At 45.3% G+C, this 16,046-nt stretch overlaps 1 protein-coding gene across 2 annotated transcripts in view; it reads left to right on the top strand.

Moving 5' to 3' along the window:
• The window catches only part of CHCHD5 (coiled-coil-helix-coiled-coil-helix domain containing 5), a 60,712-nt gene that overhangs the window by 18,090 nt on the left and 26,576 nt on the right, over nt 1-16,046 (top strand). For both annotated transcript variants that reach the window (XM_068274434.1, XM_068274433.1), the window contains exon 3: nt 11,840-11,980. In XM_068274434.1, coding sequence (XP_068130535.1) covers nt 11,840-11,980 — 141 coding nt within the window. The remainder of the gene's footprint in view (nt 1-11,839; nt 11,981-16,046) is intronic.

Raw genomic sequence — 16,046 nt, 5'->3', positions numbered from 1 at the left:
ATTGTTCGAAATGGAAGGAGCACAAAATGACCATCAATCGACCTCGCTCTGGGGCTCCACGCAAGATCTCACCTCGTGGGGTGTCAATGATTCTGAGAAAGGTGAAAAAGCATCCTAGAACTACATGGGAGGAGTTAGTGAATGACCTCAAATTAGCAGGGACCACAGTCACCAAGAAAACCATTGGAAACACATTACACCGCAATGGATTAAAATCCTGCAGGGCTCGCAAGGTCCCCCTGCTCAAGAAGGCACATGTGCAGGCCCGTCTGAAGTTTGCCAATGAACACCTGAATGATTCTGCGAGTGACTGGGAGAAGGTGCTGTGGTCTGATGAGACTAAAATAGAGCTCTTTGGCATTAACTCAACTCGCTGTGTTTGGAGGAAGAAAAATGCTGCCTATGACCCCCAAAACACTGTCCCCACCGTCAAGCATGGGGGAGGAAACATTTTGCTTTGGGGGTGTTTTTCTGCTAAGGGCACAGGACAACTTAATCGCATTAACGGGAAAATGGACGGAGCCATGTATCGTGAAATCCTGAACGACAACCTCCTTCCCTCTGCCAGGAAACTGAAAATGGGTCATGGATGGGTGTTCCAGCACGACAATGACCCAAAACATACAGCAAAGGCAACAAAGGAGTGGCTCAAGAAGAAGCACATTAAGGTCATGGAGTGGCCTGGTCAGTCTCCGGACCTTAATCCAATAGAAAACCTATGGAGGGAGCTCAAGCTCAGAGTTGCACAGAGACAGCCTCGAAACCTTAGGGATTTAGAGATGATCTGCAAAGAGGAGTGGACCAACATCCCTCCTAAAATGTGTGCAAACTTGGTCACCAGTTACAAGAAACGTTTGACCTCTGTGCTTGCAAACAAGGGTTGTTCCACTAAGTATTAAGTCTTTTATTGTTAGAGGGTTCAAAAACTTATTTCACTCAATGAAATGCAAATCAGTTGCTATCTTTTATTTAAGGTTATTTTTTCGATTTTCCTTTTGATGTGCTATCTGCCACTGTTAAAATAAACCTACCATTGAAATGATACTGTTCTGAGACTTTTCATTTCTTTGTCATTGGACAAACTTACAAAATCAGTGAGGGGTCAAATAATTATTTCCTCCACTGTATATGTGCCCAGTAGATGTAGCCAGAGTTATATATGTGCTCAGTAGATGTAGCCAGAGGTATATGTGCCCAGTAGATGTAGCCAGAGGTATATGTGCCCAGTAGATGTAGCCAGAGGTATATATGTGCCCAGTAGATGTAGCCAGATGTATATGTGCCCAGTAGATGTAGCCAGATGTATATGTGCCCAGTAGATGTAGCCAGATGTATATGTGCCCAGTAGATGTAGCCAGATGTATATGTGCCCAGCAGATGTAGCCAGAGGTATATATGTGCCCAGTAGATGTAGCCAGATGTATATGTGCCCAGTAGATGTAGCCAGATGTATATATGTGCCCAGTAGATGTAGCCAGATGTATATGTGCCCAGCAGATGTAGCCAGATGTATATGTGCCCAGCAGATGTAGCCAGATGTATATGTGCCCAGCAGATGTAGCCAGAGGTATATGTGCCCAGCAGATGTAGCCAGAGGTATATATGTGCCCAGTAGATGTAGCCAGGGTTATATGTGTGTGATTGAGTGGCAGTGGCAGGCGGCAGCGAGCGGAACTTACCTGCGTCTTTTCTCGTCGCCGGCGCGGGATGATCTGCCGGCCGCTGGTCTGGTCCAGACCAGAGCAGCAGAACTTCTGGCGCAGGAGCGAGACGGAAGGTAAGTCCCGCCCGCTGCCAAACGCCACTGCCAGACAGATCAGGAGGGGGACAGTCAGCGAGGGAGGGAGAGCACGAAGGTGAGAGAAGGGGGGGGGGGGTGATTGCCCCCCTTCTCCACCGCTGCCCACAGCTCTCCTTCCACTGCGCTGCTGTCCTCCTGCAACAGAGCGGGCGGCCAATAGGCCGCCCTTTTACGGACGCTGCTGAATTCCTTACGGAATTCACGGGCAGCTCAATTTGTATAAAAAATTACGGGCTGCCCGTAAATTTACGGGCGTTTGGCAACACTGCACCCAAGCCTCAGGTTTGTGAAGGACTGCATCACATTTTCATCCAATATCTCTGGTACTGAAGAGAATTCATGGTAACTTGCACACGCTGAAGCTTCCCTGTACCTGCAGAAGCAAAACAGCCTCAAAGCATGATTTACACCCCCCCCCCCCCCCCCCACCATGCTTCACAGTAGGCAAGGTGTTCTTTTCTTCATAGGCCTTGTTCTTCCTCCTCCAAACATAGCGTCGATCCATGGGCCCAAACCGTTCTAATTTTGTTTCCTCAGGTCACAGAAAACTACCACAAAAGTTTTAAAAGCTGTTATAACTGGAAAAGGATGTTGTACTAATTGCTAAGAATGAATGTCACTTGGGGGTTGAATAAAGCTGATAATGATGTGAGCACAGAAAAGAAAGACATTTGTGGTTATTTCATTATAAATGTTATGTTACATTTGTCTGACTTACTAGTGCCTCTTTGATTTAATTGTAAACAAGATGACTGAAATGATCAAAATCGGTGTCAAACTGGCCAAAACACTCAATTTCAGTGGAGGTTGAATAATTTTGAACACAACTGTACATTTGTATGGAGGCATTTTCATAATTCTGCATCCACTGAATTATTTACATCTCACTGAGCATCCCTAGTCATGTGGGATGGGGGACGGTGTAGCTATGGTCACTGTAGTGGCCAAACTTCGCTATCAGAGGGAGTCTGGACTGCAGAGTGGCCACAACAGCTCTCTGTAGGGATCATTTATCAAAACCAGCACTATGGTGGAAATGGTAAAGCTGTATTCAATGTGCCCTTAATGAGTGTGCCACTAATCATACAATCTGCAGAATGATCAATTACAAATTATTCTTTGTATGATTTATTGGAAATTATTGTGTGGGACCTTTTAATGGACAAAAATCTCCTAACCAATCCGATCAGATTAATGAAATGGATCTGATTTTTGGATTGATTTCATTAATCTGATCAGATTGGTTAGGAGATTTTTGTCCTTTAGTGGTCCCAAACGATAATTTCCAATCGTTCAAACAAATAATCGTTCGTAAACGATCAATCTGCAAATTGTATCATTAGTGGCCACCTTTAGATGCATTGTGTCAACTTTGACACAGGGACAAAATTTGTTCATCATTATAAATGTTCGTTCTGGGTGGCACTTGGGGATCTGTATGCATACCTATGAATAGGCCGCCGGGAGATTTGGGTGCAGGGTAAAGCCGATATACGGCTCACCCTGCTCCTGCACAAGGCCTGGTGGCGTTAAAGAGACCCTCTGGGGGCTACTTACCTCGTGAGGGGGAAGCCTCAGGGTTCCAGTGAGGCTTCCCCCTTCCTTGTAGCTTCAGGGAATCCAGCGCCGGCTCCCCCGAATCCTCCCCTGACAAGCAGAGATTTATTTACCTCTCTGTGATCCAGTGGTCGGGCTAGGCGGAAATAGCCGAGCCTGATTGTATCTGCTCTACTGCGAAGGAGCAAAGGACTCGCGCCTGTCCAGTAGAGCATATCGACCGGGTTCTGCTATTTCCGCCTTAACCTGAAAGAAGAGCAGCTAGTGTGCCTGCGCAGGATCGCGGTAGGTAAATATTTACCTCGCCGCACTTGGCATTTGGACGGAGGAGGACAAAAAAAAAATATTTCTCTGGGGATACTTACCTTGGGAGGGGGAAGCCTCTGGATCCTATCGAGGCAGAGGTAAGTATCCCCCAGAGAGATTTTTTTTTATTTATTACAGATTTAAAAAGGAACCTAAACTGAGAAGGAAATGGATTTTTCCTATTAAAATAATACCAGTTGCCTGACTCTCCTGCTGATTCTGTGTCTCTAATACTTTCAGCCACAGCCCCTGAACAAGCATGCAGATCAGGTGCTCTGACTGAAGCCAGACTGGATTAGCTGCATGCTTGTTTCAGGTGTGTGATTCAGCCACTACTGCAGCTAAAGAGATCAGCAGGACTAACCAGCAATATCCCTTTAATTACTATTCCCCCTCCACTGAGCGCCGATATATGTACTATGGTGGCGCTGGCTGCGGCCAAATCTCCTGCGCTGTTGTAACAGCGCTTGATCTGTATAGGCACATACATTTTAACACGAAGTCTGTCTTTAATGGACAACTGTACTGAGGAGAATATGGAGGCTGCCGTATTTGTTTCCTTTTAACCTCCTTGGCGGTAACCCCGTACTACACACGGGGTAGCCGCCGCGGAGGATCACATGGCCCCAGGACTTTAAAAGAAAAAAATGCTGGCATACGCTTTAACTAGCGGTTCGCTAGCTAAGCCTATGCACAAAGTTGCTCCGGTCCCCTGCGATCGCCCGCAATAGCTTTCAATATACGTACCCCCCCTAGCGTTCACACGCAAGCGCAGCCGCCCAATCGGCTCCAGGCTTTGCGATGACGGCGGTCGGGATTGCGGATGACGTCATCTCCGATCGGCGCCATAGCAACGCCAGAAGCCGATCGGGAAACTGCGCTTTTCGTGGGATCGTGGCGAGGTATGTATAGCCGAAGGCGATCGGTAGGCATGGGGGGGGGGGGGGCCGGAGCAACTTAGCTTAGCTAGCGAAATGCTAGCTAAAGCATTTAAAAAATTGTGTGAGGGGGGGCGGGGGGGCAAAAAACCTCCTGGTTAATGCAGCCTCAGAAACTGCGTACCACCAAGGGGTTAAACAATACCAGTTGCCTGGCAGCCCTGCTGATCTATTTGGCTGCAGTAGTGTCTGAATCACACCAGAAACAAGCATGCAGCTAATCTTGTCAGATCTGACAATCATGTCAGAAACACATAATCTGCTGCATTCTAGTTCAGGGGCTATGGCTAAAAATATTAGAGGCATAGCATCAGCTGGATAGCCAAGGCAACTGGTATTGCTTAAAAGGAAATAAATATGGCAGCCTCCATATCACTCTCATTTCAGTTGTCCTTTAAAGTGTACCTTTAAGGGAAAAATGCTCCATGTAGATACTTGCCTCTGTAGATGCAAGCCTCTGGAAAATCCCCTGTCCCCCCTCGCCTCCATCAATCCAGTGCAGGAACACCCCAAAGCTCTTCCTCAGCTGCACTGCGCCGGCACCCTCGCACCTGCCTAGTAGCAAGGAGACACTCGCACTGAACTTTCTATCCCGAGCGGCTCTGTGCTATTGGGCAGACGCGAGGCATCCTGCGCAGTGCGGTTACACTAGTTCATGGAAAGGAGCATGGCGTCTGGAGGATCTAGATGCTTGTGACTTTCTCTCCTTTTAAAGGACAACTGATGGGAGAGGGATTTTGAGGCTGCCATATTTATTTCCTTTTAAGCAATACTAGTTACCTGGCAGCCCTGCTGATCTTCTGCCTCTAATACTTTTGACCATAGACCCTGAACAAGCATGCAGCAGAGCAGGTGTTTCTGACATTAATGTCAGATCTGACAAGATTAGCTGCATGCTTGTTCCTGGTTTGATTTTGACACTATTGCAGCCAGATAGATCAGCAGGGCTGTCAGGCAACTGGTATTGTTTAACCTCCTTAGCAGTATGCCCGACACTGTGTCGGGCATACCACCGGCTGTCCCCAGGAGTCCCCCAGTATAATTTTAAGTGATCGCATAGCTGTAATAGCTTCAGCTAGCACTAGGCTAGCTAGCAGTGGTGGCCGGCATCCCCCGATTACTTTTGATCCCCCCGATCGCCGCTAAATACATTACCCCCCCCCCCCTGGATCCAGCGATCGGCACAGCCTCCCTGCACATCTCCGGTCCTCTCTATGGGGAGGATCGGGCCTGCGCATGACGTCGCCGACGTCATGTTCGATCCTCCCCATAGAGAAGAGCGGAGCTGTCCGGGGAGGCTGCGCTGATCGCTGGATCCTGGCTGGGTAATGTATTTAGCGGCATTCGGGGGGATCAAAAGTAATCGGGGGATGCCGGACCACCACTGCTAGCTAACCTAGTGCTAGCTGAAGCTATTACAGCTATGGGATCACTTAAAATTATACTGGGGGACTGTCGGCTGCAAACCCTCCGGCGTGCATAACACTCAGGAGGTTAACAGGAAATAAATATGGCAGCTTCCAGATCACTCTCACTTCAGTTGTCCTTTAAAGTCACAGGATTGTTTTTAATAGACAAGCTTATAATTTGCTTTAGCTAGAATTAGAGGCTCCTCTGCTAACCTTTTTGTCTACTCCCCCAGTGTCTCCACCCCACTGGCCCATAGATCGTATGTCCGCAAGGGCAGGGCCCTCCCCCTAGTGTTTTCTGTTGCTGTTGCGCTTTAACAAATGAATATCCAGAATTGGTGATTTTTTTTTTCTTTCTTAAACTACACATCAATTCTATGTACTTGTGTTGCTGGGTGTCCTGATGTATCTATGCTCCCCATTATTGGATGTTTTTATACTATGTACAACACTACGGAATGCTTTGGTGCTATATAAATACAAAATAATAACGATAGTTGTATTGAATACAGCATCATTTTGTAATCTGTTGAAGAGTACCTCCAGTATAAAAGATGGAGCCTGTCATGTCGGGCTCTGTCTTAATGATGCAGGATTGGGGGAGTCTCAGGGTTAATGAATCACCTGATCAACCCTAAGTCATTCAGCCGATTGAGCGATCTCATTTTATTGGTGAGGAGGGGGGCAGAGCGTCACCTGTGTAACGAATTACAGCCGATCAGGTAACTAACTAACCATGAAACACCCCCCCCTCCATCCTGCATGTACTGGAGGTACTTTTTAAAGAGAACCTGAGATAGTATAATTGGATGTATTTATACTTAGAGACTCTGAAGTCTCGAAAAAAATGTATTTTTATTTAATAAATATGTTTAATACTTTAGCCCTAACTAAACTGCCGCATCACCGCATTATCTAAATCCACTCCCCCCCCCAAACTCCCTGAAGGGCAATCCGGGCAGCGCTTCCGTGAGAGGCAGAGCTATGAGCCGCAGCTCTGCCTCTCAGCGCGTCTGTCAGCCGCCTCTCCCCCGCCCCTCTCATTCTTCCTTCACTGAGAGTGGCGGGGGAGAGGCGGAGATACGCACTGACAGACGCGTGTGAGGCAGGGCTGCAGCTCATAGCTCTGCCTCACATGGAAGTGTACAGGGCAGCAAAATCCACGACCAAGAAAGTTGTGGATTTTGCAGGGGAGAGGGAGGGCGAGTTTGGGGGATTTAGATAGTTTAAAGTAGCGGGGATGCGGCGGTTTAGTTAGGGCTAAGGTATTAATCATAATTATTAAATAAAAATACTTTTTTTTAGAGACTTCAGAGTCTCTTTAAAGCGGTATTGTCACCATAAAAATCAAATTTCAACAGCAACTGGTCTGAGTGTATTAAGCGATAAAGATGCTAATCCTGCATTCAAAACTTTCAAAACTTTTTCTGCTGTTATGATTTGGAGTTATCACATACTTAAGGAGCACTGGCCCTTTAGTAGTCGTGCCAAAGAATTGCATGCTGGGGGTTCTTTTTATCTATAATCTATTCCTCCTCTTCCCCTTATTTCCCTGCCAGCTGCTTATCTGAATCCTAATCCCCTACTCACTTGTGTTTACAAGCAAGGCTGAGGTGACTCAGCGATTGGAGGAGACAAGAAAAAAAGTAAAGGGCAGAAATGACATCACGAGTTAGCCTTAACTGTGGGCAAAAGACATGGCCCCCACCAGGAACAGAATTCTCATCATTTACTATATAACATTCACTTAAATCAAACGTGGACAGTACAATACATGTGTTATGTAAGTAGATCAAGTATTTATCTACTTAAATATGTGTTTTTTTTCCCTGGCATAGTATGGCTGATCCTACTGCTTTAAGGTGGCCATACACTTATAGATTTGCAGCAGATTCAACCATCAGATAGATTTCTGTCAGATGCCTGTCAAGTCAAATCTGACAGGAATCTATCTGATGTGTGCCACACACTAGGAACACATTTCCAATAGAGTTCAGAATGAGATCTATTGGAAATCGATCTATTGAACCATTAGATCCAATGCAACTCTACGGGCCATCGATCTGCTGCCAGCAGCAGATCAACCTAGATCTTCCATCCTTTCAGATAGATCAAATCCATCGAAAACAATCAAAATCGTCCACAAATTGATCGATCTGGGAATTTGATAGAACCGATTTCTGATCGATCGATTCTATAGAATCAATCGATGGCTGAAATCGACCAGTGTATGGGTCCCTTTACCTGGGCTTCCTCCAGCACCATGAGGTGTGTGGGCTCCCTTGCTGTCCTTTCAGGCCGCTCTATTCATTTAATATTAATCCTAGTAATCTGGCCAGGCCGCGATCTTCTGCGCATGCCCACCTGGCTGGCCAGATTACCGAAATCGATATCAAGTGAACAGAGAGGACGGCATCAGAATCAGAATCAGAATCATATTTATTTCGCCAAATACAGCAAGAGCTATATTCGGAATTATTTGTGGTACACATGGCATAGACATAGTATAAGAAGACAAGATACACAACAATAGTAACGGTATACATGACAGACCCGGTTCGTTCTTTAGTGTTTCTTCCTGACCGTGCAAGAGCAGTCCCATAATAATATTGATAATAATAGTAATAGTAATAATAATAATGATGATGATGGTGGCCCCCGTACAGTCCTTGGGCAATGAGAACAAGGGCGATAGCGAGACCTGACTGAGAGACCACCGCTAGGGCCTGCCAGTAGGCGGGCCTGACAGGGGGAGGTTGGAGTTTAGCAGCCGAACCGCTTGGGGGAAGAAGGTGTTCTTCCGTCTGGTTGTTTTGCATGGTATAGTCCTGTACCTGCGGCCCAATGGGAGGAGCTTGAAGAAGCGACTGCCTGGGTGGGAGGGGTCACGGGAGATCACCGTGGCCCTCTTCAGCGTCCTAGCGGAGTGGAGGAGATCAAGAGGTGGAAGAGGAGACCCGATGATTCTCTCTGCATCAGTTATGACTCTCTGCAGTTTGTGTTTGTCACTGGCCGTTGCGCCCGCGTACCAGACAATGACTGAGGAGCAGAGGATGGATTCTATAGTGGCAGTATAGAAGCTGGTCAGCAGTTCCCTGGGCATGCCGAATCTCTTCAGTTGGCGCAGGAAGAACAACCTCTGCTGAGATTTCTTCTGAATTTTGGTGGTGTTCTGCCCCCACTTCAGGTTGTTAGTGAGAGTCGTGCCGAGGAACCGCACGGATGCCACACTAGAGACTTCGGTACCCCCAATGAATACAGGTGGGAGGGGGGGAGGGTTCCTCCTAAAGTCTACGACTAGTTCAACAGTCTTTGCAGCGTTGAGTACTAGGTTATTGTCTCTGCACCAGTTACAGATTCTTTCGACTTCGCTGCGGTACTCATGCTCTCCGTTGCTACCAATAAGGCCGATGATAGTGGTGTCATCTGCAAACTTGATGACTTTCACAGAGTCCGCGGATGATATGCAGTTGTTGGTATAGAGGGAGAACAATAGTGGTGACAGTACACAGCCTTGTGGAGCCCCTGTATTAGTGGTTCTAACGCTGGAGTAGCAGTTGCCGAGCTTCACCTGTTGCGTTCTGTTTGTCAGGAAGTCCTTGATCCATGCTTGAAGGGTGGGATCTACTCCGAGCTGCGCCAGATTGGTGAGCAGGATGTCTGGGCAGATCGTGTTAAACGCTGAGCTAAAATCCAGAAACAGGATCCTAGCGTAGGAGGAAGGGTTATCTAGGTGCTCAGTGATGTATGCCAGGCTGGCATTGATGGCGTCCTCCACGGATCTGTTAGCCCTATAAGCAAATTGGAGCTGGTCGAGGTGGGCGTCCGTGAACCTCTTTAGGTGGGCGAGGACCAGGCGTTCAAGGAGCTTCATAATGTTGGAAGTTAGGGCCACTGGTCGGAAGTTGTTGTGCTCAGTGCTGCCGGGTTTTTTGGGGACCGGTACAATTGCGGACCGCTTGAAACAGGAGGGGACTATACCGTCTGATAATGACCGCCCGAATAAGGAGGTGAGCACAGGGGCTAACTGATCAGCACAGGTTCTCAGGCAGGCCGACGACACTCCATCGGAGCCACAGGACTTCCTGGGATTCAGTTTACGGAGGTGCCGGAGTACCTCTAGTTCATGGACAGCAACAGGAACAGGAGCCAGGGCGCCGGGTACACCCGAGGAGGGGGTCACCCTGGCCGTGGCTGTTTGGTCCACAAGCGGGTTTGGTTGTCGTTCGAATCTGCAGTAGAACTCATTGAGCTCCTCCGCCAGCCGAAGGCTCGGGGTCACAGGCTGAGATACGGGCTTGAAGTTTGTGGCTGCTCTCAGGCCCTTCCATACCTCCCGTGTATTGTTTGATTGAAGGCAGAGCCCCAGCTTGTTGGATGGCTAGGAAGCCCCAGGTAACTATAAATACAGCCAATTATACCATGTCAGGTACACTTTAACCTAAAGAGACACTGAAGCGAAAAAAAAAATGATATAATGAATTGGTTGTGTACTATGAATAATTACTAGAAGATTAGCAGCAAAGAAAATATTCTCATACTTTTATTTTCAGGTATATAGTGTTTTTTCTAACATTGCATTATTCTATAATATGTGCAGATTACACAACACTCAGCATTCAAAATGAGTCTTTCAGAGCAGTCTGTGAAGTAATGACATCTCCTCTGCCAGAGGAAAAGTAAATAGTCCAGGAACAGTTGAGATAATAAAAGTCAGATAACAGCCCTCTCCGACTAACTTAGTCGGAGAGCTTAATGGCTTGTTTGCATAGAGATAACAACTGGAGTTTCTCAACTCTTCCTGTACTGGAAACAATTACACTGATGTATATTATCTTAATGTTTTATTTCTTAGCTGTACTACACATACAAATCATAATATCATATTTTTTTTTCGCTTCAGTGTCTCTTTAAATGTTGAACTCCTAACCAGTACAGTTTTAATAGTCTTTGAAGTCGCTCTCAAATAATAGTGGATTGCATCTTGCTTGGGATTATGGATTTCATTAAAGCCACACTATGTAAGTTCAGGACCAACCTCCCCCCGAATAAGGCACCGTATTGGCTGTAGGGCCATACATCATAAGCCACAGGAGCCTTGAGGTCACATGATTCCTGTTTTCCAAGTCTAATAAAGAAAAAGAACACATATATAAGTAGATAAATACTTGATCTACTTACATAGCACATGTATTGTACTGTCCACGTTTTGATTTCAGTGAATGTTATATAGTAAATGACGAGAATTCTGTTCCTGGAGGGAACCATGTCTTTTGCCCACAGTTTAGGCTAAATCCTGATGTCATTTCTGCCCTTTACTTTTTTTTTTCTTTTCTCCTCCAATCACTGAGTCACCTCAGTCTTGTTTGTAAACACAACTGAGTAGGGGATTTGTTTCAGATAAGCAGCTAGGCAGGGAAATAAATGGAAGAGGAGGAATATATTAAAAGAACCCCCAGCACGCAACTGTTTGGCACTGATTACTAAAGGGCCACTGCGATAACTCCAAATAATAAAAGTAGAAAAAGTATTGAAAGTTTTGAATGCAGGATTAGCATCTTTATCACTTAATACACTCAGGCCAGTTGCTGTTGAAATTTGATTTGTATGGTGACAATCCAGCTTTAATATAGGTTGTTCTACTTTACAAGCTGTCCGATGGGGATACTTATCAACATACATTATTCTGTGCTTAGACGTCCTCTTTGTATGTTAATTGAGGCTCTCTAACATATTCCGTTAGTTGAAATGAAATTCTAGTAGTTGAAAGTAAATAAAGAAGAATTGAATAGCAGTAATGTGGATTTCACCGCTCTCTTTCCTTGTAGGCAGGCTGCCCTGGAGGTCACCGCTAAGTACTGTCGCAATGAGCTGGATGCCTATGGAATGTGTGTGACCAGTAAACCTGGATCATGGCAGCAGGATTGTCATGAGCTGAAAGTGAAGGTGGCCCAGTGCACCTCATCACAGTGAGTAGCTGACATTTTATGACATTTCTTGTTTCCATGAAATAAAATGATCATGTAAGATGGAAGAGTATGGGCATAATGACCAGGGGAGGGGGATGGGTAACTCAGCCATCCATCCTAGAGGGCTATGAACTTTAACTTTATTCCCTGGTAATTGCCCTCTAAATCTAGATGTGTCTTATATTCCGGAGTGTCTTGAAAAATACATAGTTGGAACTAATCACAGTCACGTGCAACTTCCCAGAAGACCCTTTTCAAAAGAGTTCAGGCAGGAGTTCCGTAGTGTAGTGGTTATCACGTTCGCCCTCACACGCGAAAGGTCCCCGGTTCGAAACGGGCGGAAACAGTTTTGTTATCAGTATCACATTTTGTTATCAGTGACTTAAACAGAAAGTTCCGTGGTAGTATCTGTTGCAAATTACATAAAACTAAGAAAAACTGTCTTGCAGAGTTCAATCTGCTCCTTCTGGGCCCACTTACAGAGCAGCAGCCCTGACTCACCCCACTACAAAGCCATGCTGCACAATGAAGACCAAGAAAAGCTGTGTGCACTGAAAGTAGTGGTCAGCTCTATACTCCCTCCAACCCCCGACCCACAGGTCATAACAAGAGTCCAGATAAAACACACCACAGCCAAGAGCAACGAGACACTATGTGGAAAAATGGAGGCGTGAAATAAAACAGTCACAAAAGCTAGCCATATACCAATCTCTACAAAGTGAATATAAATGACCCTTACCTGGAAAAGCTCCAAAACTCCCAAGAGAGGAAAATCCTGGGTGTCTACAGATTGAGTGCTCACAACCTCGAACAGAGTCTGGAGACACAGACAGACGTACAAACCCAGGGAGGAGAGACTATGCCAACACTGTGAGCAGAAAACCATTGAGGATGAAAGCCACTTCCTGCTGCACTGCCCAAATATACTGCAAACAGGGACACTTACTTTAAAGAGTAACTGTCAGGCTGCAAAAGCTAATTTAACCTCTATTCTCCTGTGTTAAACAGTTTAGAAGGAAGCCAAAAAGGCAATACTGAAGTTAAAAATCTCTCTTACTTTTGATGTGTGCTGAACAGCAAGGCTGTTATTCCCAAGCTCTTAAGTAGGACGACAGGCCGCATAACATACTGCAAAGCATTCTGGGGTTGCTTCTCCCCACCTTGGGTCATCTCCTTCATTTCCCAATCACGCCTAAGGCTGCTAGTGAGAAGTTACAGGCTCAAGTTACAGCAGCTTGTAACGCAGCCCAGCTCACAGCACTGAAAAATCACAGGACACATGTTCCATTAGAGTAAACTGCATGAGTCCGCTATTGTTCCTAGCCACATGGCTAATTAATATTCACTGCACAGTAGTGTTGTCCATTAGGATCTTTTTTGTGAGTCGAATCATCAATCATCAGGGAAGCAGGGAGGACATGACGACACAATTGGCTTCATAGGAGACAGACAAACATGGAACCTGCCATGAGCTGTCAGGAGCATCAATCTCTGCATATACTATATAAAAATTCTGTGAAATCCAAATGTGGACAGTGAAATGCATATGTAATGTAAGTAGAGCCAGTATTTAGCTACTGATATATGTGTTTTTTTTTCTCTGAGACCTTATACCTAACCGCTCCTCTTTAAAGAGGAACTGAACTCAGAATATGAAAACAGAGCATTGCAATTCATGTTAAAAATTGTAGGCAAAAACAGTACAATATATGTACAAAAAAAAATGTGAATAAACTATAATATACAATTATATTGATAAGCCACACCCTCTGTGACTTACTCTGCTGTGGCAAGGCTCCCAGAGATCAATGGGAGACTTTCTCCTGCTTATGCAAATCCCCTGCAGCTTTGTTTGTTTAAACAGTGAGTCATCAGGAGGCCCTGTGAAAAGAGAATCCTGACAGCCAGCTGAGGGACTGTAGAAACTTAACTTTGTTGTAAGGCAATGGGAAACACTGGGCTAGCTGATAAAAGTGCAATTAGAGGGCAGCATGATGCAGCTGTGCATGGAGGGTCCATGGGCAAAAATCTGTCTGGTCTCTCCCCATTGTTATAATGACTGCATGTTTGGATAAGGTGTTCAACAAATTGAAAAGTTTTTGACAGTCCTAGACTCCAGGAGGGCTGCTTTCTGACTTGTGTGAGTGACTGGCAGGGAGTCACATTACAGGCAAGTAGCCTCTGTGTGATGTGGGTCTGCAATACAGATAAGATCTCTGCTCTATCTCAGGCTATTCTCAATTTCTCCCTATATCTCTTCTTTCTGGACTAGTGCACGCCAAAATCACAATTGCAATCGCTAGCAATTTGTGAGTGCGATTTTTTAGAGTGATTTTTGAATGAATCGCTCAAAAAAATGCTACATGCAGTGTGTTTGCGTTTTTTTTTTTTTTTTAAATCCGAACACAGTCATAGGGTAACATTAGCCAAGCGCTTTTCAAATCACTGTCGATTTGAAAACCGCTCAGAAGTACTCTTGGTTTAAAAACGGGCTCTAGGTCTGTTTTTCACCGCGCGTGTCCACCGCCCGCTTACCCAGCCACGCGCGTCTGTTGCCCGCTCACGGCCGCCCGCTCACCCGCCGCACATCTGCGGACCGCTCACACGCCGCCTGCTCGGCTCCCTGGCCCCGTCCTCCTGTGTGTGAGAGGGCTGGGTCCGTGCTGCACACATGCACAGTAGCAAAAAGCACGGACCCAGCTACACGAAGACAACTGTCCCTACTGTACGCAGGACAGTTGCCTATTATTATATAGGATTTATATAGCACTATCTTTCGCAGTACTGTACAGAGCATATTGTCTTGTCACTTAACTATCTTTTTCCTTCTCTTTCAGCTTTTCTCTCCTCACCATTTCTCCCCTTCTCTGCATAAGGGCTCAGACACACTATAAGCGCTTTTCTGAGCGATTTTACCGTGATCGCGATTTTAATGTAAGTCAATGGGAGCCCTTTTTAAAAAGCTTTTAGAAAGTTCTGATGGCTAAAAAGTGCTCATAAAATCGCTTATAGTGCTTGACAGTGTAAAAAGGACTGAACAAGTTTTTGCCTTTTGCCTTGAAAAAAATGAATACATTTATATGCTTTACTGTTAATGCTTCACTCTATATAAAACTAAACAAATGTCCACTAAAAAACATATAATAGTCCTCCTTACACTGTGAAGCACCAAACCTCTCTTAGTGTGTATGTGAACTGATAACGAGAGGGGGACATTGGGCTTGATTCACAAAGCCGTGCTAACTGTTTGCGCGCGATAACGCAGACTTTTGTCTGCGATCGCGGCACTTTGCGCGCGCAAAAGTCCGCGAGCGGCACTTCATGTGCTAAATGTTTAGCACGCCCGTGCTAAACAGTTAGCATGCTTTGTGAATCAAGCCCATTGTATATCTAAAAGGGTTGCTTTTTGGCAAAAAATTTTTTTTACTGAAATTAGCAAGAGTGAAGTAATATCAGTGAAGCGCTTCACAGTGTAAAAAGGACTGAACAAGTTTTTCCCAGAAAAAAACATGAATACATATATATGCTTCACTGTTAATGCTTCACTCTATATAAAACTAAACAAATATCCAATAAAAAACTAGAACAGTCCTTTTTACACTGATAGTATACTGGTTAAGGGCTCTGCCTTTGACATGGGAGACCAGGGTTTGAATCCTGGCTAGGTCAAGTACCTATTCAGTAAGGAGTTTAAGGCAAGACTCCCTAACACTGCAGGGTGGCCTCTTGAGCGCGTCCCTGTGGCTGCAGCTCTTGAGCGCTTTGAGTCCGACAGGAGAAAAGCGCTATACAAATGATTGGATTATTATTATTATTAAGTGCCAAACCTCTATTAGTGTGTATGTGAACTAATAGCGAGAGGGGGAGATTGTGGGTTGCTTTTTGGCAAAAAAAAAAAAAGGTTTTTCCTGAAATTAACAAGAGTGAAATAATAACAGTGAAGCATATGCGTGTCTGTCATATTTTTTTAGTGGACATTTGGTCAGTTTTATAAAGAGTGAAGCATTAACAGTGAAGCATATATATTTATGATTTTGGGGAAAAACCTGTTCAGTCTTTTTTACAC

Source organism: Hyperolius riggenbachi, chromosome 3, assembly GCF_040937935.1.
Source record: "Hyperolius riggenbachi isolate aHypRig1 chromosome 3, aHypRig1.pri, whole genome shotgun sequence".
Taxonomy (NCBI): domain Eukaryota; kingdom Metazoa; phylum Chordata; class Amphibia; order Anura; family Hyperoliidae; genus Hyperolius; species Hyperolius riggenbachi.
Note: the sequence above shows the minus strand (reverse complement) of the source record. Positions and strands in the feature narration are given on the sequence as shown.